The 21,911-nt window shown below is 49.1% G+C and overlaps 1 protein-coding gene across 1 annotated transcript in view; it reads left to right on the top strand.

The window, feature by feature from the left end:
• Window positions 1-21,911, top strand: part of VPS13C (vacuolar protein sorting 13 homolog C) — a 2,437,235-nt gene that overhangs the window by 1,879,756 nt on the left and 535,568 nt on the right. Inside the window, exon 71 of the mRNA XM_086955811.1 lies at window positions 6,630-6,699. Within this exon, the coding sequence (XP_086811937.1) occupies window positions 6,630-6,699 (70 nt within the window). The remainder of the gene's footprint in view (window positions 1-6,629; window positions 6,700-21,911) is intronic.

Genomic DNA, 21,911 nt, shown 5'->3' with positions numbered 1-21,911 from the left:
CTGTATCTATCCAAAGTTCTGGAGAGATTGATTAACTGACAATTTACTGACTATTGCAAGACGAATGATCTTCAAGGCCCATCACAGACGGGCTTTATGGCCTCTAACAGTACTGAGGCTACCCTGCTAGCTGGTTTAGACAATGTAAGACGTTCGCTGGACCACGATAAAACTGCTGCCTTGATTCTTTTAGACTTGTCAGCGGTGCACCATTCCATTAAAAATAAACTGGCTTTTGACACTGTGTCACGCAATCTCCTATTGAGAACTTTATACGAAAAAGGGCTTCATTCCAAGTCTCTTCATTGGTTTAAATCCCTTTTGCTTAATAGGACTCAAGCAGTACAAATGGGCTCTGTTTCCTCCAGCCCCAAAATAATAGATTGTGGGGTTCCACAGGGAACCTCCCTCAGCCCTACTCTTTTTAATGTCCATGTCTCCCCATTGGCCTCGATTGGCAGGAAATGGGGTTGCAACACATGGTCTTACTCTGACAATACACAGTTGTTAATAACTTTCGAGGAAAAATATGAGAACACCAAGAGTAATTTAAGTAACTGCCTTTTAGAAACCACAGGTTGGATGCTTGACCACTGCTTGAAATTAAACGCAGACAAATCGGAGCTACTGCGCTTTGACCGCGCACAGTTATTCTGGGACACAACGTTGTGGCACCATTATTCAGGCACTGCTCCTGAACCAAAACGTGTTGTAGGAAACCTTGGATTCCTGGTAGACAACATGTTAAGTATGCAAGACCAAGTCCGAGCACTGTGTGGTTTGCCATGCTAAACCTACTGAGAAGACTTTTTATTTGGATTCCACTTAATTGGAGGAAAACAATCACTCAGGCCCTCCTGACTAGCAATCTAGACTATGGAAATGCACTTTATGTTGGCATGTCCGACAATTTATTTTCCCGTTTACAAGTCATTCAGAATGCAACTGCCAAATTGGTTTGTAATAGGAACACTTTTAGCTCTGCTTCAAGCTGCCTGAAAGAGCTTCATTAGTTTCCCATGAGACAGAGCCAAATTCAAACTATTAAGTTATGCACATATGGCCCTTCATAAATACGGATCTAGAATCCCGCAGGACAAATTGGAATTCTGTGTCCCCCCTCCACCCCCTCATAAGACCTTAGATCATGCAATCACGCCCTAGCTAAAACTTTACGAATAAAAAAGCCTGAGCTGGAGTTCGCTCATTTTCTCATTTGGCGGCTATCCACTAGAACAAACTGTCGCTGGATCTTCGCACCATTGATGAACACATGAAGTTCAGAAAAAGACTAACAACATGGCTTTTCAGGGCCTAAGCCTTGTTGCTTCACAGGCTAAGGGTCAAGTCCCGATCGTTTTTTGTCCTATGCCACTATATTCCCCCTAAGCAGATTTTCGTCTATCCTAGCGTCATGCTATCCCTTGAGATGAGTGTTGTGCTTTATAAATACAAATTCAAGGTACCAGTGGTACCAAGGGCATTCTGATAGAGAGGGTTTGAATAAAACCTTGTTGCTGCCACCATATACCACTGCCCTTCAAAAGACCTTCCCTCCTTCATGTAGCTCAGCCCCTTTTGCAGAAGCCTCTCTTTGCCACGTTCAACATGAAACAACATTGCACTTGTGTTTACAACTGTGTTTCAATGTCCTGTTTGAATCTAGTACTTAAGTACTTAAGGGTCTCTAAGGGATGGAGCATGTACTATACCACCCTAAGAGACCCCTCACCAAACACATGCACACCATCACTGCAGCCTGCGTGTTTTCGTGCGACCAAAAGTGAAGAGTCGCCCTGGCACACATCCCTATGTGCCAGGCCTGCCAGCACTGCCAGAGGCATAGGTAAGCCACCTCTACAGTAGGCCCTGAGGCATTGTGCACTATACCTTCGGTGAGGGCATAACTACATGAGCAGGCATGCCCCTATAGTGTCTAAGACTATTCCCCTGTCCCAGACTGAGAAGATAAGGGGGCCTCCTTTACCTTTTATGATAAGTATATTCTTAGGCATTAGAAGTGCATGATGAAGCCATACCGAGTACAAGGGCTGCAAGCTTGTCGTTGCGCGTTCCACAGCTCCATTACGGCTTCACTGAATTCCAAGATGTTTATTACCAAACATCTCAGATTAATGAGCCCAAACTGATGCCAGTCTTGGGTACATTAATAATGCACTCAGAGACCACGACAGTGGTGCCCCCTGAAAAACTAACCAACCGCAAGTGTGTACCTGACTGGTCTGTGCCAGTCTGCCACTTCCAGACATGTGTCTGACCCACTGAGGTGGGAGCATTGTGCCCTCGTGGGTCAGAAACCATGCCTGTTCTGGGTGGAGGTGCTTCACACCTACCGCCAAGCAGGAAAAGTATTTAAGGACCATGAGCCTCAAAGGCTTACTTCCCTTTCTTGTGCTTGCCAGGGCCTCTCCAGCTAGTGGAGATGCCCTCCTCCCTGACCAAACCCTACGTTTGGCAGCAAGGTCAGTGGGAAAATTACTAATCAGGATAGGTGTGTCAGCCAGGACCACCCCTAAGGTGTCCTGAGCTGAATTTACCCCTCCTTTGATAATCCTCCATATTAGTTGGGAGGATTTTAGCCAATAGGATTAGGGATAAGTCCCTTCTCCAAAGGGAGTGGGCATACAAAGGGGGTAGTCACCCAAAAGTTAAGTAGCCCATTGGCTACAAACTGCTAGTACCTTTACCACCCCAAAATTAAGTATCTGATAGAGACCTCTAGCTGGATCCAGAAACGTTTGCTCAAGCAGCATCCCTTGCACGCACAGTCAGGTGGCTCCATTCGGAAGTCTGGTCGTAAGTGTTTGCTGTTGGCAAGGTTTCATTTAACTGTGTTTTCTTTAGGCTGATGATAGTAACAGCCTCTCAAGATCCTTTTGGGCAGTTGGCATTATCCTAATGCTAAGTCACCCAGAGTGTGTTACGGAAGATGTGATCTTCCTTTCTTTTGTTCAATTTCAGTTCCATTTTATCTATACAGGTATATGTCGTACACACAGGTGTAATGTATCTGTGTTGTGCATATTCAGATATAGCTCTGCTATATAAAATAAGGCAGGATATGTATTATATTTCTTTTGCAAATCATACTATGAGTTGCAATTTGTTTCTCTATTCACTATAGTTTTATCAGTGACTGTATGTCATATCCTCTAGATATAGGTCTATATATATATTATGAGTATGGATCTATATAGGTACGTACAGTATGAGCTACACAGATTTAGGCATTGTTTGTTCATTATTTATGGCAGATTCATATCTGGATAATTACCAACTTATGGGTTTTATGTGTTGTGGGACCCTTGAAGTGGTCATTTTATCTAATGACATTTTCTTCAAGGATAGACTTTGATTAGCTTCAGTTTTTATTCTTGGGTTGGTATTTCCAAGTTTATGATGAATGTATTTATTTTCTAGGGAACTGAAGTTTACAGGGTATCCGTTAATGCTTTTGCCATTCCAGTCCATAGACATATATCACCCATTAGGGGTCATGTACTACTGTCCTACTATTGGGTGTTGTCTTCTGACACAGTGTTATTTAGCTGCCCTTGGGGCATGTTTTTTCCCCGTGCCTGTAGGGTTGTTTTTATTTACATTGCTGTGGCCCTTGCCACAGTTTTATAAGGAACTCATGCTCTTTTCCATCTAATTCCTACGTATGTCTGGTATGTTGTTAATTTCGACCAGCTGGTTCTCTCTGAGAACTTGTTGTGTAGGATTAGTTTGCAGACCCTCCTCTGGATGGTATTTAGTTCAAAAGTTAAGGGTCCGTAAACCTTGTCATGAAGGAACGTATACGGGGTGTCTAATAATTGTTTAAGTAGGAAATGTACACGTTGTCCAAAACTGTGCTGTGTGTTATGTATTAGATACATTTCTACGAGATAATGTATTCTTTACTGTTGCAATCAGTAAACAATATGCCATCCTTGTTGTGATTCACTGTGAAAATGGAAAATAAAGTACATTTAAAAAAAGTTAAAGAATCTGCAGCTGCATGTCTCTATCAGATGAACAAGTTACTTACCTTTGGTAACACATTTTTTGGTTGAGCCATAGTCTAGCTGCAGATTCCTTAACGCCCTACCCATCCTCCGCACTCTGCAAATGATTGTAGTGTAAGAGGTATTTCCTTTTGCAAACCTGGTTTATACACTGGTGATCAGTGTTTCAAGTAGCCATATGGTTCATTAAACCATTTGATCTTTCCTTATAGACATTCTCTAGTTGTTAGGGATGTAGCCATTTTCAGCACTGGTTTTATACACCAGGGTTTTCTCTTTAATATAGTTGTGTGATTCAACTAACCATTTGGTCTTACCTTATTATTATTATTACATTTCTTATGTAGCGCCAGAATCGACCCCCGAAGGGGTATCTCCGCTCTTGCCTTGGGAACCCATCCTGGTTTGTCCCTGTGAGATAGCCCCTACAGGGCATCCCCAAGGTGAAAGCCAGGCATCCCACCGCGGGGGGGCCGTTGTGGAGATTAAGCAAGCTTAATGCCCAGAGTTGCAGAGTGTGAACCCATGATTAGGTCAGGCACCGAAGCGAGAATTATCGAGTCCGTGGACATTTGAGCTCAACACCCTGCCGCGTCGGGAATCGAACCCTGGTCCCGGGTCTGACCTCTGCTTCAGGGTCTGCCTGCTCTAACCAGTGAGCCACACTTCTCCACTTATAGGTCTTGACTTGGTATTCATGTCTGTTTTCTATTTATTGTTTCAAACATACATTGATCTTTTTTGGCACACTGTTTCCACAACCAGTTTCTATAGTGGGGTGGAAGGTTACACAGAAAAAACATCCGCTCACCGGAGGGGACTTGTATGACTCCACTGATCTCACAACCGAAGTCAACGTTATCACAAAGTCCTACCACTCATTCCCCCGGTGTGCAGAAGTACTGCTGAAAATTTTCCAGATCCAGTCTTACACCTGTGGAGAATTCAAAACTTAAGGAATCTGTGGCAAGACTATGTCTCTACCACATAATGCTTAACCAAAGGTAAGTAATTTCTTCTCTGCAATGGTTAGATTTTGTAGTGGAGCACAGGGCCCGATTGAGCACAGAGCTGATTGAGCTACGGCAATGCAGATGGACTTTTTGTGCCAGATTTACTGATGACCCAACCCCTACAGGTTAGTTGATTTAGAGTAGTCTGATCCAGAAGAGGCATCTGTTGAGATATAAAATTCTCTGATATGGGGAGAGATGTACACCCCTGCCTGAGTTCTACAGCTGTATGATATGTGGTTCCCTTTTACCAGTATTTGGTCATTGGTGAACATGGATCATACGTATGTGCCATTACCTGAACCTGTCTAACAGATTGTGAGACCGGGAGAGGCGCACAAAGTGCTGCCCTTATACGGTTGGAAGGTGTAAGGAAACTGTGTTATTAGTTGTGAAGCATGTGAGGCCTGTGCAAATATTAGGTCTACAATTACCCACTCACTATGAACGAAACACCCAATTGTACTGATTGACTCTCTTAGGGTAGCGAAGCAGAGCAGTCCCAGGCCTACTCAGGGTAGGTGGTGTGAGAAAAATAATAATCACTCTTCACTGGTACACAATAATAACACTCTATAAGTGATTGTCCAGTCTGTTCTTTTTGTTTATAAAAAGAAAATGACATTTATTACACAAACACTACTTAATACAATGCTGTAATGTACAAATATACATAAGGCTGGTGCGAATACCTTCGATGACATTACATGTGTTCTCTATAGGGTCATGAGCACAAACATCACAGCATACCCCTCCCCCATACCATATTGCACATAACCATATGGGAGGGTGCCACTTTAAATCAAGTAGGCCTATTGGCTTTAACATTGTTATCAGGCTTAAATACTTGAATCACTAACCATAATCGATCTTCATCATTATAATTTATAAAGCATTACAACCATCTGCACCCATTATAATTAGTAAGGCATTGCAGTGTTTCCTGAAAAATCATTACTGTCAGCAATAATAACACATTTGAATAAACCTTGTTGCTACCACTAAAAAACACTGCACTTCAAAAGACCTTCCCTCCTTCATGTAGCTCAGCCCCTTTTGCAGTAGCTTTTCTTTGCCGCGTTCAACATGAAACAACATTGCACTTGTGTTTACAACTGTGATGTCTTTCAATGTCCAGTTTGTATCTAGTGCTTAAGTTTGATTAAATATTCTTACTCATATTTATCCAATCAAATGGATTGACCCACTCACTTTCGCCCACCCACTCCATTCCAGCATTCGCTGACTTGTTCATCTGGGTAAACCTAACCGTCGCCCATCTATTAAAATGCACTTTATTTCTCTGTTGACCGAATGCAGCAGCTGAAGAATCAGTGAACTTGTACTTCCATTCAGAAATCCATTTACATATGTGTAAAGGCAGAACTATTGGCTTTGCCAATGCTTGTAGTGAGTTAAATGAATTCTGTATATCTCAAAAGCTATGGTTAGAATTTAAAGAAATGCCATGAGCATAATGTCTAATCTGTTTTTCGCAAAGGCTTGCAATGATAATTGCTAATCATTCAGCAGAATTTTAATCATGCATTTGAATTAATGTCATCTTTACTCTTTCTGTTTGTAGAGCCAAAGCCGTTTATCGATGTCAGCATTATTACACGATTTAATGAGTACAGTAAAGTGATGCAGTTTAAGTAAGTACAGACACACCACACAACTAATTATAAATCATTCAACCTGTTTGAATAAATGGAAATTGCATGTTGCCAGTTCTTAAAGGCTAGAATCGGCAGTGGGTTGAACGCAGGACAGAATTTAAATAAGCATCCAGAAAGCCAATAAGTCTTGGTTTAATGCAAATACAAGCATGCACAATAACATTTTCCTACAAGAGAACATTAAAGCCACGCCAACCTTGATAGTAATGCTGGTGGCAGTGATGGCTGCTGCGGCATAGGGGTGGCGTGGCGTGGAGGGCTGAAAAATAAAGATCACTTGCCTATTCACACCGCACGCTTCTTTTTGTCCGCTGCTCTTCCTCGCTCCTGGAAGCAGGAAGCACCCAGGCTTCCCTAAGCCAATCATGGCACTGCTGGCACCATGATTTATATTTGTGGCAGTGTTATGTTTGGTATTGCTACTGATAGTGGTGGGATTAGTGGTCCTGCTGATGGTCTTGTGGTATTGGTACTCTGGTGGTGGTGTTGGCATTGGCGGTGCTGGGATTGGTGGGGGAAGTTAGATTGATGGCTTTGAAATTTGTAGTGGTATTGGTGGTGTCTGGTAGTGGCTGAACTGACGGTATTAGTATTTTGGTTTGTATTGATTGTAGTATTGGTGGGTGGTATTGGATTATTAGTGTTATTGGTGGTAGTGGTATTGACATTGTGGTGGTGATGGTGATGGTGTTGGTGTACTTGTGGTATAATTTATAGTATTATTGGTGGTATTGGTATTGTAGTGATATCGGTTGTTCCATAGACGGTGTTGTTGGTGGTATTGGCAGGACTGGTATTGGTGGCATTAATGGTATTGGCTGTGGTATTGTTGGTGATGGTGGTATTGGTGGTTGTGGTATTCTGGAGGTATTTGTGATATTGTCTGATGATATTCTTAGTAGTTCTGATAGTGGTATTTTTGTTATCTGGAAATGGTAATGGTGGCTGCAGTATTGCTATTGATGTTGGTACTGGTATTATCATTGGTAGCATTGGTGATGGTACTAGCTGTGGTATTGGTAAAATTGATGGTGATATGTTATTGGTAGTAGTATTGATACTGTGGTGTATAGATGGCTTTGGAATTGGTGGTAGTATTGGTAGGGGTGGTATTATTGTTGGCATTAGTGCTGGTATTGGTGATCACTGGTGACAATGGTGGTGATATAAGTGTTAGTATAGGTGGTTGTATGGGTTTATTGTGGGTATTATTGGTGGTATTTTGGTGGTCTTGGTGTGGCTTGTCGTGGTGATGTGGTACCTCTGGCATGGTATTTCATAGCATTGGTTATGGTTGCATTACTAATATATTTCATAGCAGTTGTGTTATTTGTTCTGGTGGTATTGGTGATGGTGATATTAGTGATGCCAGCTTTGGTAATGGAGGTATCAGTATTATTGGGGTAGCAGTGTTATTTATTGTGTGGTATTTGTGGTACTATTGGTGGTATAAATTTTACTTCCCGGGTCCATCGGCGATGCCTGCTCAGGTGCAAGTATTTCTTGCTGCCATGGCCTGACTGTTTGGGCCGTCTGGCCCCGGCGGTGCACCTTCGGGCCCGACTGGGGGTCCTGTTCTTCCATCGTCGCCGGCTTCGGCGATGGTGCCGCCAACGGTTTGGGCCCCGGTGCCGCAGGAACACCTTGGATCCGGGCTTGGATCCCGGGCAACCCCGGGTGACCTCACCTCATAACACCTCCACCGGTGTCGACCCCTCCTCCGGCACCACCTCCAATGTCATCCGCTGCTACCGCTGACGTCAGCCCTGGTTTCAGCCTGGACAGGGTGCTGGAACCGATTCCCACGGGGCCTTTTTACCCCTATGTCCGCCCCCCCTTATTTTCAGCATGTTTCACAGACTTCAGAGGATGGGGAGGACTGGCAGGGGTCTGAGGACCCTCGCACACAACAGTGTGGTTATGATCTAGACTGGGCAGAGGATGTGGGGATGCCAGTGGTCATGACACCTCACCTGACCTTGGCATGTTGTCTCCTCCTTCCGGAGCTACGGAGGAAAGAGCAAGTTACGCAGTGGTGTGCATAAGATGGCGGAGTCCCTCCACCTTGAACTCACTACAGTGGCCGTCCAAACTAACCTCCTGACAGAAGTGCTTCAGCCGGCGGCTACCTCTGCAGAGCCACTGCTGCCTTTCAAGGAGGCCCTTTCTGACGTTCTTTTGGGCACCTGGTCCAGGCCCAACACAGGGGCTCCTGTGAACAGGAATGTGGCCTGACGCCATTGCCCGGCTCCGGGCGATCCCCTCTCTCTCTCCCATAATCCCACTCTTGAGAGCTTGATTGTCCAAGCCTCTGCTTCCCAGAGCGCGTTCCCTTCCGCCCCTCTGGATAGGGAATCCAAGAAGCTGGAGTAGATTGGCAAGAAGCTGTTTTCATATGCCAGCTTAGGGTTGCGGTGGGTGAACACTGCATGCCTCTTGGGCTGTTATTCCCACTCTGTGTGAGACACGGTTGCGCAGGTGCTGCCTAACTGTCCGGAGTCGGCCCAGACAGTATTCTCCCAAGCTATTGCTGCTGGAAGAGACGCAGCTAAGTTCACCATCCGTTGTGGGCTTGATACCTCTGACTCTCTGGGCAGGGCAAGTTCCACGACTGTGGCGCTTCAGTGACATGCCTGGCTGAGGACAACTGGCTTCTCAGGGGATGTCCAGAGCACTCTGATGGACATGCCCTTTGATGGCATTTACCTCTGGCAATAAGGCAGCTAGTGCATTGAAGTGCTTTAAGGTCTCCCGGGCTACGGCCAAGTCCTTGGGCCTGTTGGCCACTCGGCCTGTGCAGCAACAACCTAAGAACATCCGCAGACGTGGGAATTGTTGAGGCGGTTCTGGGGGCCAGCCTGCGTCAGTCCACCTCCACCCCCGCAGAATCCACTGCAAAGCCTTCCTAGTCCGAACTTTCAGGTCCATCTAAGGCCAGTGGGCGGCAGAATTCGCCATCATCTCCCCCACTGGCGCAACCTCACACCAGACAAGTGGGTGCTGCAAAAGTTCCGGAGGGGCTACTCCCTCCCCTTCAAGACTACTCCTCCAGCCATGCCACCTCAGTACCACTGCATGTCAGGGGACCATCTTGCGCTTCTTCAGCAGGAAGTCATGGCCCTCCTAGCCAAGGGGGCCATTGAGCGCGTTCCTGTGCCAGAAGTAGGTTGTGGTTGTTATTCCCACTACTTTCTGGTCCCCAAGAAGGACAAGGGCCTGCATCCTTTCTTGGACCTCAGGAACATCAACTGCTTCCTCCGAAAGGAGAAGGTCAAGATGTTGATGCTAGCTCAGGTCTTGTCTGCCCTTGAGACTGGATGGTAGCGTTGGTCTTGCAGGACGCATATTTTCACATCCCCGTCCTGCCGGCCCACCGGCATTACCTGCAGTTCACAGTAGGCCACGAGCACTTTCCGTTTGCCGTGCTCCCCTTCAACCTTACCAGCGCCCCTCAGGTGTTCACGAAAGTGATGGTGGTGGTCGCAGATCTGCGCAGATCAGGGGTTCCAGACTTCCCCTATCTCGACGACTGGCTGTTGAAGACGGGCTCGCCCCAGGCAGTCGTTTCCCACCTCCAGTCTACGGCCGACCTCCTGCATTTGCTGGAGTTTTCCATCAACGTGCTGAAGTCGCACCTGATTCCCTCTCAGAAGCTCCTCTTCATCGGAGCGGTTCTGAACTCAGCGCAGGTTCGGGTTTATCCTCCCGAGCTGTGAGTCCGGGATATTCAGGATATGATTCTGATCTTTCAGCCTCTATCCCGGGTTTCGGTCTGGATGACCCTCCGGCTACTGGTCCTGATGGCCTCCTTCATCCTGCTAGTGGATCATGCCAGGTGGCGTGTGCGGGCTTTGCAGTGGGACCTGAAGTTCCATTGGGCAAAGCATCAGGGCAACCTGTCCGATCACGTTTAGATCTTGGAGGGCACTGCACGCCAATTGTAGTGGTGGCTCACGAATTGCGATTTGGTCAATGGCAGATCCCTCTCCCTTCCCCAACCGGAACACACAGTTGTGACGGACGCGTCCCTTTTGGGATGGGGCGGCCACCTGGGAGAAGCAGAGATCAGAGGACTCTGGTCTCCGGCGGAGACCCAGCTCCATATCCACCTTCTGGAGCTTCGTGCAATCAGGCTTGCACTGAAGGCATTCCTTCCATCTGACAAGGGGAGAGTAGTGCAGGTGTTCACAGACAACACCACCGCCATGTAGTACTGCAAGAAACAGGGCGGGGTAGGGTCGTGGACCCTATGTCAGGAGGCTCTGCGCCTCTGGATATGACTGGAACATCAGGGCATTTTCCTGGTGGTTCAACACCTGGCACGTTCTCTGAACTCCAGGGTGGACAAACTCAGCCGCCTGTGCATGATGGATCACGAATGGCGTCTGAACTCGGATGTGTCACAAGGTCTCTTTCAGCAGTGGGGAGAACCTTGGTTAGATCTATTCGTCACCGAAGAGAACGCTCAATGTCATCAGTTCTGCGCTTTGGAATTTCCAAGGCAGCACTCGCTAGGAGACGCTTTTCTTTGCAAGTGGAGTTGCGGTCTACTAGATGCCTTTCCACCTACTTCTACCCAGAGTGCTGAAGAAGATCAAGCGCAACCGGGCCCCAAGTCATTCATGTGGCTCCGGACTGGGCTTGAAGAGTATGGTATCCCGAGCTACTCAGCATGGCTATCCATCTCTGAGTCGACTGTCTCCTCGGGAGGATATTCGGTCTCAGCAGCAGGGGGCGTTCCGCCACCCGAACCTGTCCAGCCTCCACCTCCTTGCATAGAGATTGAGCGGCAGCAGTTGATGTCTTTTAAGACTGTATACGCATGCAGGTGGATTACATTTGTGGCATGGTGCACAGCAAAAGCTGTGGATCCCCTTTCTGCCCCTCTTCAGAGGTCCTTCTATTTCTCCTTTCTTTGGCCCAGCAGGGCTCTGCTCTGGACACTATCAAGGGCTATCTCTCGGCCATTTCAGCCTTTTTACGGCTTCCAGATCAGCCTTCCCTTTTCAAGTCCCCTGTTGTAAAGAGATTCTTAAAAGGCATTACTCATCTGTTCCCTCCTGTTCCTTTCATAATACCTCAGTGGGACTTGAACCTGGTTCTGAGATATCTGATGTGTGCTCCCTATGAGCCACTTCACAATTGTCCTCTTCGTCTTCTTACTTTAAAGACAGCTTTCCTGGTGGCTATCACCTCTGCCAGAAGAGTGAGTAAGTTCGAGGCTCTTTCTTCTAAACCTCCTTTTCTCTTTGTCCATCCGGACAAAGTTTTTCTAAGAACTCTTCCATCTTTTCTGTCAAAGGTTGTCACTGCCTTTCACATCGGGCAGACCATCACTTTGCCCACCTTCTTCCCGCCTCCACATCTCTAAAAAGAGGAAGAGCGGTTCCACCGTCTGGACCCAAAACGTGCGCTTTCATTCTACCTCAACCGCACACAACAGTTCTGGGTTGATGACCAGCTCTTTGTTGTCTACGTGGGCGCCAAGAAAAGTCGGGCTGTGCACAAGTGGACCATCTCTCGGTGGGTCATTCTGTGAATTAAGGCTTGTTATTCTTTAGCTAAAAAGGAGCCTCCACTGGGGCTACGCGCCCATTCTACCAGGGCAACGGCAGCCACTACTGCTGTGGGACTAGGAATTCTCATGCATTACATCCGTTAGGCAGCTACGTGGGCCTTGCTGCTCACGTTTACCAAGCACTACTTCCTGGACAGCCAAGTCCGGAGTGACGGCTTCTTAGGCCACTCTGTTCTCCTGGACTTCCTGGTGTGATCTTGGTTTGCAGACCCACCACCAGGGTGGTTATTGCTGGGGTATCTATTCTAAGGTAAGGAATATATTACTACGTGTTTCTTTCAGATGCACTAGTTACTTACCTTTGGTAACGATATATCTGTAAAAAACATTAGTAGTGATAGATTCCTTACCGCTTTACCCATTGTCCCCGTTCTGCAAACTGATTTCTAGGGTTAAGGTCATCCCTTTCAGGGCCCTAGTTTCATGGCACCAGTGGTTAGTTTCTTGCATGGCTCTGAGTTCTTAGCGCGGAAAGTAGTGTACAGAACTGACGTCAGCGTGCGTGGGCGCATCTAAGTAGCTAAAGCGACGTCAACTCGGCGACACAAAGCCAACGCATCACGCTGACGAAAACTTTTCGGATCCAGTCCGACGCCTGGGCGTAATTCTAAGGTAAGGAATCTTACAGATATATTGTTACCAAAGGTTAGTAACTTGTGCATCAGTGACCTACATAGCAGCAGGCAGAAGCCACTGTTTTGTAAGTTTAACAACCTATCTTATTGGGCATTTCTAAGATGGCGCTATGTATGAGGACTGTGCCTGGGTATATCCAGTCTATCCTTCCAGTAGTTTGCCACACATTTCACGCCATTCTTAAATATAATCAATTACCTTTTTGCCAGTTTGCACTATTTTTATTATTATTTCTTCCCCTTCTAAGTACTTACCGGCATCTTCATACCAAAACTGTATTTGAGCACCCCATGGCTGCAGCCAGTGGATCATTATTATTTGTTTTCCTAACAATATCATCAGGGAGATAAAATGATGGAAAAATGTACTCATTATAGGTTTGAGGTGTAGGCACAGTATACAATGTCAGAGGGCGATCAACCTTTGTCACTGGTATCATAGTGAAGACAATTGTCACCTGGCACCAGTAGTCACCCATCACAGGGCAGGACCATCCATTACATGTAGAGAAAGTCTGCTGCAGCATGGTGACATGTAGGACAGTCGCCCGAGGGTGTTTGGCACAGGCTAGATGCAATTTTTTTAACTGGATCATGTGAAACATGGCATTACTTGGTACCCCGTGAGAAGTTCCCTGTTCCAGTCTGGATCAGCAATCACACTTTATTAGTATCTTGTTCCCATCATGTTCACACTGTCAGGGATTTATGCACCCAATAATACAACATGGCTTTAGAAAACAAGGAAACACTTCTTCCCCCTTCCTAAAGTCTCACAGTGATATTCATTGTAAATGGAGGTGCATCCCAGAAAACCACCCCTGCACATTCATGCCTCCACAGCCACTTTGGCAAACCTTACAAATTGACTCGGACCAAACAGGAATTTTTTTCTAGCCTCTTTAAATGTGATAATTGTTTCACCTTCATATAAGTATCCTAACTACTGGAAACCTCCTTCATCCAGCCTCTGTCTCTCCAATTCGCTTTAATTTATAGAAAAACTGGTGTGTCCTTATTTCGAAAGTGGACATAAAGCGAGTTAGTTTACCACATATTTGCAAAAACTTTTCCTGAATCTGAGACATTGAAGCGACTAGGTATGGTACCATCTGAGTCTCTCATCTCAGAACTAAGTGCACTGTACCAAATCCATCCAGAGGACAACAGATCTTGGCTGCCCTTAACCCTTGAGACTGGATGGTAGCGTTGGACTTGCAGGACGCATGTTTTCACTTCCACGTCCTGCCGGCCCACCGGCGTTATCTGTGGTTCATGGTAGGTCAGGAGCATTTTCAGTTTGCCGTGCTTCACTTCGGCCTTACCAGCGCCCCTCGGGTGTTCACGAAAGTGATGGCGGTGGTCGCAGCTCACCTGCGCAGGTCAGGGGTGTCAGTCTTCCCCTACCTCGATGACTGGTTGTTGAAGGCGGGCTCGCTTCAGGCAGTCGTCTCCTACCTTCAGACTATGACCGACCTCCTGCACTTGCTGGGGTTCTCCATCAATGTGCCGAAGTCACACCTGAGTCTCTCTCAGAAGCTCCCCTTCATCTGATCGGTTCTGATTCGACTCAGTTTCTCGTTTATCCTCCCGAGCAGCGAGTCCGGATATTCAGGCTATGATTCCGATATTTCAGCCTCTATCCTGGGTTTCAGTCAGGATGACCCTCCGGCTCCTGGGCCTGATGACCTCCTGCATCCTGCTAGTGCAACATGCCAGATGGCATATGCGAGCTCTGCAGTGGGACCTGAAGTTCCAGGGGGCACAGCATCAGGGCAACCTGTCCAATCATGTCCAGATCTCAGATGGCACAACACGACACTTACAGTGGTGGCTCACAAATCGCTCTCCCTTCCCCAACCGGAGCACACGGTCGTGACGGATGCATCCCTCCTGGGATGGGGAGACCACTTGGGAGAGGCGGAGATCAGAGGCCTCTGGTCCCCGGCAGAGTCCCGGCTCCATAACCTTTTGGAGCTTCGGGCCATCTGACTTGCACTGAAAGCATTCCTTCCCTTTGTCCTGCGAAGTGTAGTGCAGGTGTTCACAGGCAACACCACCGCCATGTGGTATTCCAACAAACAGGGCGGGTGGCGATTTGGACCCTATGTCACGAGGTTTTGCACCTCTGGACATTGGTGGTTCAACACCTGGCAGGGTCTCTGAACACCAGGGCGGACAAACTCAACCGCCGGTGCATGAATGATCACGAAAGGCGTCTGCACTCGGACGTGGTGCAAGGTCTCTTCCTGCAGTGGGAAGAGCCGTGGTTAGATCTATTTGCCACCGAACAGAACGCGCAATGTCATTAGTTCTGCGCATTGGAATTTTCAAGGTGGCACTCGCTCAGCGACGCTTTTCGTCGCGAGTGGAGTTGCGGTCTGTTGTACGCCTTTCCACCTATACCACTTCTGCCCAGAGTGCTGAAGAAGATTCGGCGTGACCGGGCCCAAGTCATTCTTGCGGCTCCGGATTGGGCACAAAGTTACTGATATCCCGAGCTACTCAGCATGGTTATCGATTCCCCGATCCGACTGCCTCTTCGGGAGGATCTTCTGTCGCAGCAGCAGGGGACAGTCCTCCACCCGAACCTGTACAGCCTCCACCTCCATGCGTGGAGATTGAGCATCGACAGTTGACAGCTTTTGATCTTCCTCTCGAGGTCTGTGATGTCATTCTGGCAGCCAGGCGCCCCCAAACTAAAACGGTATACACCTGCAGGTGGAACAAGTTTGTGGCATGGTGCACAGCGAAGGTTGTGAATCGCCTTTCTGCCCCTCTTTCCGAGGTTCTATTGTTCCTTGCTTCTCTGGCCCAGCAGGGCTCTGCTCTGGGCGCTATAAAAGTTTTTCTTTCAGCCATTTCCGCCTTTCCACGTCTTCCTGATCAGCCTTCTCTTATTAAGTCCCCGGTTGTTAACTGTTTTCTGAAAGGCATTACGCACACGTTCCCTTCCATGCCGTTCATCATGCCTCAATGAAACTTAAACCTTGTCTTGACGTTTCCTATGTGCGCTCCCTACGAGCCCCTTCATAACTGTCCCTTGCCAGAAGAGTGAGTGAGCTCCAGGCTCTTTCTTCTAAACCTCCTTTCCTTTCTGTTTATCTGGACAAGGTGGTTCTTAGAACCCGTCCTTCTTTCTTGCAAAAGTTTGTTGTGCCCTTCCACATCAGGCAGACCATCACTTTGCCCACCTTCTTTCCGCCTCCCCATCTTTCTAAAGAGGAAGCGAGGCTCCACCGTCTGGACCCAAAACGAGAGCTCTCGTTCTATCTGACACGCACACAACAGTTCCGGATGGATGACCAGCTCTTTGTTGGCTACGTGGGCGCCAAAAAAAGGTCGGACCGTGCACAAACAGGACATCTCTCGGTGGGTCATTCTCTGCATCAAGGCCTGTTAATCGTTGGCTAAGAAGGAGCCTCTTGTTGGGCTGTGTGCCCATTCCACCAGGGCAACAGCAGCCACTACTGGCTTGCGACGCGGCATTCCTTTGCAGGACATTTGTCAGGCAGCTACATGGGCCTCACTGCACACGTTTACCAAGCATTACTGCCTTGACAGTCAAGTCCGGAGAGATGGCTTCTTTGGCCGTTCTATTCTCCGTGACTTTTTGGTGTAATCTTGTTCGCAGACCCACCACTAGGGTTGGTATTGCTGGTGTATCTATTCTAAGGTAAGGAATCTATCACTAACGTGACTCTTTCAGATGCACAAGTTACTACTTGTGTAATGATATATCTGTATCACTAATGTGTCTCTTTCAGATGCACAAGTTACTACTTGTGTAACGATATATCTGTAATAGACATTAGTTAGTGATAGATTCCTTACCCCCCCCACCCATCCTCTCCGTTCTGCGAACTGATTACTAGGTTTAAGGACATCTCTTTCAGGGCCCTAGATTCATGGCACCAGTATTCGGTTTCTTGAATGGCTCTGCGTTCCTGGCGTGGAAAGTCGTGCACAGAACTGATGTCAGCGCACATGGGTGGCGCCTAAGTAGTCTCCGTGACATCATCTCGGTGCATACGACGACAGCGACGGACGCGCAGCCGCAAGACACCACCTGCTGATGCGCAGGGGTACTGTTAGCAAAACTTTTCGGATCCAGTCTGATGCGTGGGGATTTTCTAACTTGTGCTTTAACTCTAACTTCAGGTTGGGTATATATAATAGTCATATGTAATGCAGAATATTGGGAGCAAAATTCATGTTGTTCAAGGCATAAAATTTGGATATTCCCACTCGACTGTGTTGAAAACATTTTCACGGTCCAGTGAGGCCACCACATAGTTTCCATCAGTGGCATATAAGTGGTGTTCTACATGTGCCAACCTGCGAAGGTTAGAAATATTACTTCCATGCAGTACAAACTCTGTTTGGTCTTCGTTCACCAAAAGCGACATAACTTGTGTCAGTCTAAAGGCCAGTAGTTTACTAATATTTTAGTACCTGTGCTGATCATGGAGAAAAGGGAATAGAATCCCATCTCCTGTGGTATTTTTCCCGCCTTAGGAATTGTGATGATCATGGCCTCCCTCATTATATCTGGCACATAGCCATCTTAGTAGGCTTTTTCTGCCACCACTCAGCGTTTATCCATAAAGAGGACAGGAGCCAGCCTGTAAAACTCAGACTGGTAGACCATCTATGCAATGGATCTTCCTAGTTGGTGGTATAGTGTTGATGGCGTTGTAAGTACTGTTGGTGGTTCTATTTGTGGCATTAATGTGGCTACTGTAGAGGATGTGTTGCTGCTGGTGGCATTGTATAGGAGGTGGTGGTATTTTTGCTGGTAGAGTTTAAATAATGTTTATTATTTTAATTAAATAGACCTTAGTGCAATAGTGAAAGGTCTATAATACAGATCATAAATTATGTGCACCACAAATACAGCAATTTGCTTTAAAAAGGTACACAGATAATTATAATAGATCAAAATGAACATTAATAAAGAGAAATGCCCAGATAACTATAATTTATAGATTAAAAGTGATAATATATCTGGACAGCAGACAAGGTATACCGGGGGACTCCACATCCTGGCATCCAACGTGGCACGTGAGCCACCAACGCACTTGTTGTGTGGCACAAAAGCCTTCAGAGCCTCCCGCAGCGAGGGATACGCGCGGGCGTGCCTGGGCCAAGGGAGGTCCCATCTGTGCCCGGAGGAGGCTGGGCTGGGCCCCCACTCTAACGTGTGCGGCCCAAACTGTACAGGAGGTCCAGGTTTTCTCAAGATGGGGAAATGGAAATCGACCATTTCAACCAACTGAGGTGAGTCCACGAATACCTTAGATTCCTTCCTTTAAGAGCCAGCGATGCATTGGATAAGGAGATGCAATCTGTCAAATGAAGGCTTTCTATGGGGGAAATGGGTGTATCTGCCAATCTGACAGACCCTTCGACTAGGGTGCTATAAATGGCATTATTTTTGTGTAATTGATGGTACTACTGTTGATGGTATTGGAAAAGGTGATATTGCTCTAGATTGCATTTGTGGTGGTAATACTACTGGTTTTTTCTTGGTGGGGATTCTATTGACGGTGATAATTTTTGCTTTGGTATTGTTCTTGTGGCTATGATGTTTGTAGTGGTTGAAGCGTGATATCTGAAAGAGACACGTTAGTGATAGATTCCTTACCTTAGAATATCCCCAGGCGTCAGACTGGATCCGGAAACTTTTGCGTAGCAGTACCCTTGCGCGTCGGTAGGCGTCGTCTGCGGCTCCGCGTCAGTCGTCGGCGTCGGTTGCGCCGTGATGACGTTGTCGGAGTACTTAGACGTCACCTCCGCGTGCTGACGTCAGTTCTTCTTTTTTTCCGCGCCAGCCAGCGCAGATCTGGAAAAAGCAGTAACCCAGTCAATTTTTGACTAACTTTTTGGTGATCTTTTTGAACCTTTTCGAAGTCTTGCGACTCGACGGTGCCGTAGGGATGCCCTGCTTCAAGCATTGTGAAGATTGCGACCGCACCATGTAGGTCACGGATCGTCACCGCCAGTGCCTGACGTGTTTGGGCGTCGACCATGACGACGAGGCCTTCCCCGACTGTCGGGCCCTTTCGAGGAAAGCCAGGCGGGAGCGGAGGCGGCTCGAACTCTGGCAGTCGGACCCGCGCCGCGTGAGGTCCCGGTCCCACGGGAGGTCGAGGGACAGGTCGCGTGGACGGAGCCGTCACAGCTCCGGGGGTCAGCGCCACTCCACCGGATCCAAGTCGTCAGGTAAGAAACACAAGAAGTCGAAGAGGCATCATCGCTCTTCTGACTCCCCCCGACGCTCGCGCGATGCGGCCGGGGGTTCGGGTGACACCGCCCACGCGGCTCCTCGGGAGTCGCGGGCGTCGCGTCCAGCCCCATACCCTCCGGTCCCTGGGCTAAACGCGACGCCGGAGGAGATTGAGCGTTTCCTCATGGCCATGAGGTCCCTTTCTCCTCCGACGGGCTCCGCGGCGCCTCCGGGCCCAGCGAACCCGTCTGGGGGCCCTAGTGGGTCGGGGGCTTCGACCCCCGACGCCGTTGGGTACTTCGGCCCCGACGCCGCCGGCGCCTTCGGGCCTGGCGCCGCAGGGCCCCACGATCCCGACACCGCCGGTGCCCTTGGGGCCCAGCGCCGCAGGGAACAGCGGCACCGGCGCCGCCGGTGCCTTCGGACCCGGCGCCGCTGGGCCTTCCTCGGGCTCTGGTTCGTCACCGATGGACCTTACGACCCCCCTGGCGTCGGTCCGTGTGGTGTCACCTCCGGCACCGTCCTCGATACCTCCTTTGCTTTGGTTCCGACGTCGGGACGGCGCCTGTCGGCGCTGCACCCGACGCCGTTTGGAGATTTTTACTTCTATGAACCGACCTCATTGAATTACAACCCTGAATCTCAGGAGATGGGTGATGAGGAGGATTGGGAGGGGTCTGAGGACCCTCTGACTAAGAAGTGTCCGTCTAATATGGACTGGGCTGGAGACCCTGGGGAGGCCAGTGGCCTGGACACCTCTCCAGACCCTGGATTTGTCTCTCCTCCTACCGTGGCTTCGGAGGAGGGGGCTACCTATGGTGTGGTGTTGACGAGGGTGGCCTTGAGCTCCCCGTTGTGGCCGTGAGGACTAACCTCCTCACAGAGGTCCTTAAACCGCAGTCATGCTCGGCTGAGCCTCTGCTGCCTTTTAATGAGGCCTTGACCGACGTTCTTTTGGGCACTTGGTCCAGGCCCGCTACGGGTTCACCCGTGGATAGGAACGTGGCCAGACGCCGGCTCCGGGCGACCCATGTTTCCTGTCCTCCCAGCCCACCCCCGAGAGTCTGGTCATCCAGGCCTCTAATTCCCAGACCGCATTCCCGACGGCCCCGCCGGACAGGGAATCCAAGAGGTATGAGAATTATGGAAAGAAGATATTCTCCTCCCTTAGTTTGGGACTGCGGTCTTCAAACACCACATGCCTCTTGGGCCGCTACACCCACTCTCTGTGGGAGACGGTGGCGGAAGTGCTGCCAGAGTGCCCATTGGAAGTACGGGCCAAACTCGGCCAAACCCTTGTGGAGGGACGAGATGCAGCCAAGTATTCAATCAGGTGTGGGCTGGATACTACCGACTCGCTACGACGGTGGCGGTGAGACGCCACGCCTGGCTGAGATCCGCCAATTTTTCGGCTGATGTCCAGAACACTTTGATGGACATGCCTTTCGATGGCAGTCGCCTCTTTGGCGACAAGGCAGACCACGCGCTTGAGCGCTTTAAGGACTCCAGGGCTACGGCCAAGTCCTTGGACCTCTCTGCCCGCGCCAGCAAACGGGTGCCTTTCGCTCCTTTCGTGGCCAGGAAAGGGGCGCCCCCACATGTGCCGTCAGCCACTCACCGCAGACTATCGTCCAGCGCGGCGGCGGCCGTGGAAACCGCCGCGGAGGCGGTCGGGGAACCAGGCGAAGTCCGTCCACACCTGCCCCCGCGCCATCCACCTCTAAACCCTCCTAGTCCGTGCTTTTCGGCCCATGTGACGCCAGTGGGAGGCAGGGTTCACCATCACCACTCTCACTGGCGCACAGTCACTTCGGACAGGTGGGTGCTGCAGATTGTCCGGAGGGGCTACTCCCTCCCTTTCGAGACGACTCCTCAAGCCATGCCACCGCAACACCACCGCGTATCGGGGGATCACTTGCGGCTCCTGCAGGAGGAAGTTTCGGCCCTCTTGGCCAAGGGGGCCATCGAGCTCGTTCCTGGGCCAGAAGTAGGACGTGGTTGCTACTCCCACTACTTTCTGGTACCCAAGAAGGGCAAAGGGGGCCTACGCCCTATCTTGGATCTGAGGAATGTCAACGGCTTCCTCCGGAAAAAGAAGTTCAAAATGCTGACTCTGGCTCAGGTCTTAGCTGCCCTAGACCTAGGAGACTGGATGGTAGCATTGGACTTGAAAGACGCGTATTTCCACATCCCCATCCTGCCGGCCCACCGGCTTTACCTGCGGTTCACGGTAGGCCACGAGCACTTTCAGTTTACCGTGCTCCCCTTCGGCCTTACCAGTGCCCCACGGGTGTTCACGAAGGTGATGGCGGTGGTCGCAGCTCATCTGCGCAGGTTGGGGGTCTCAGTCTTCCCCTACCTTGACGACTGGTTGTTGAAGGCGGGCTCGCCCCAGACAGTCGTCAGCCACCTCCAGACTTCGGCGGATCTCCTGCACCAGCTGGGATTTTCCATCAATGTGCCGAAGTCACACCTGTGCCCCTCTCAGAAGCTCCTTTTCATCGGAGCGGTTCTCGACTCAGCGCAGTTTCGGGTTTACCCGCCCGAACAGCGGGTTCGGGATATACAGGCTCTGATTCCGATCTTCCGGCCTTTTTCCCGAGTTTCGGTCAGGTTGACTCTGCGGCTTCTGGGGCTGATGGCCTCCTGCATCCTTCTGGTGCATCACGCACGGTGGTGGATGCAGGCTCTGCAGTGGGACCTGAAGTTTCAGTGGGCCCAGCATCAGGGCAACCTGTCCAACCAT

This window comes from Lissotriton vulgaris, chromosome 2_1 (assembly GCF_964263255.1).
Source record: "Lissotriton vulgaris chromosome 2_1, aLisVul1.2, whole genome shotgun sequence".
Classification (NCBI taxonomy): Eukaryota; Metazoa; Chordata; class Amphibia; order Caudata; family Salamandridae; genus Lissotriton; species Lissotriton vulgaris.
This window is presented reverse-complemented; position numbering and strand designations above follow the sequence as displayed.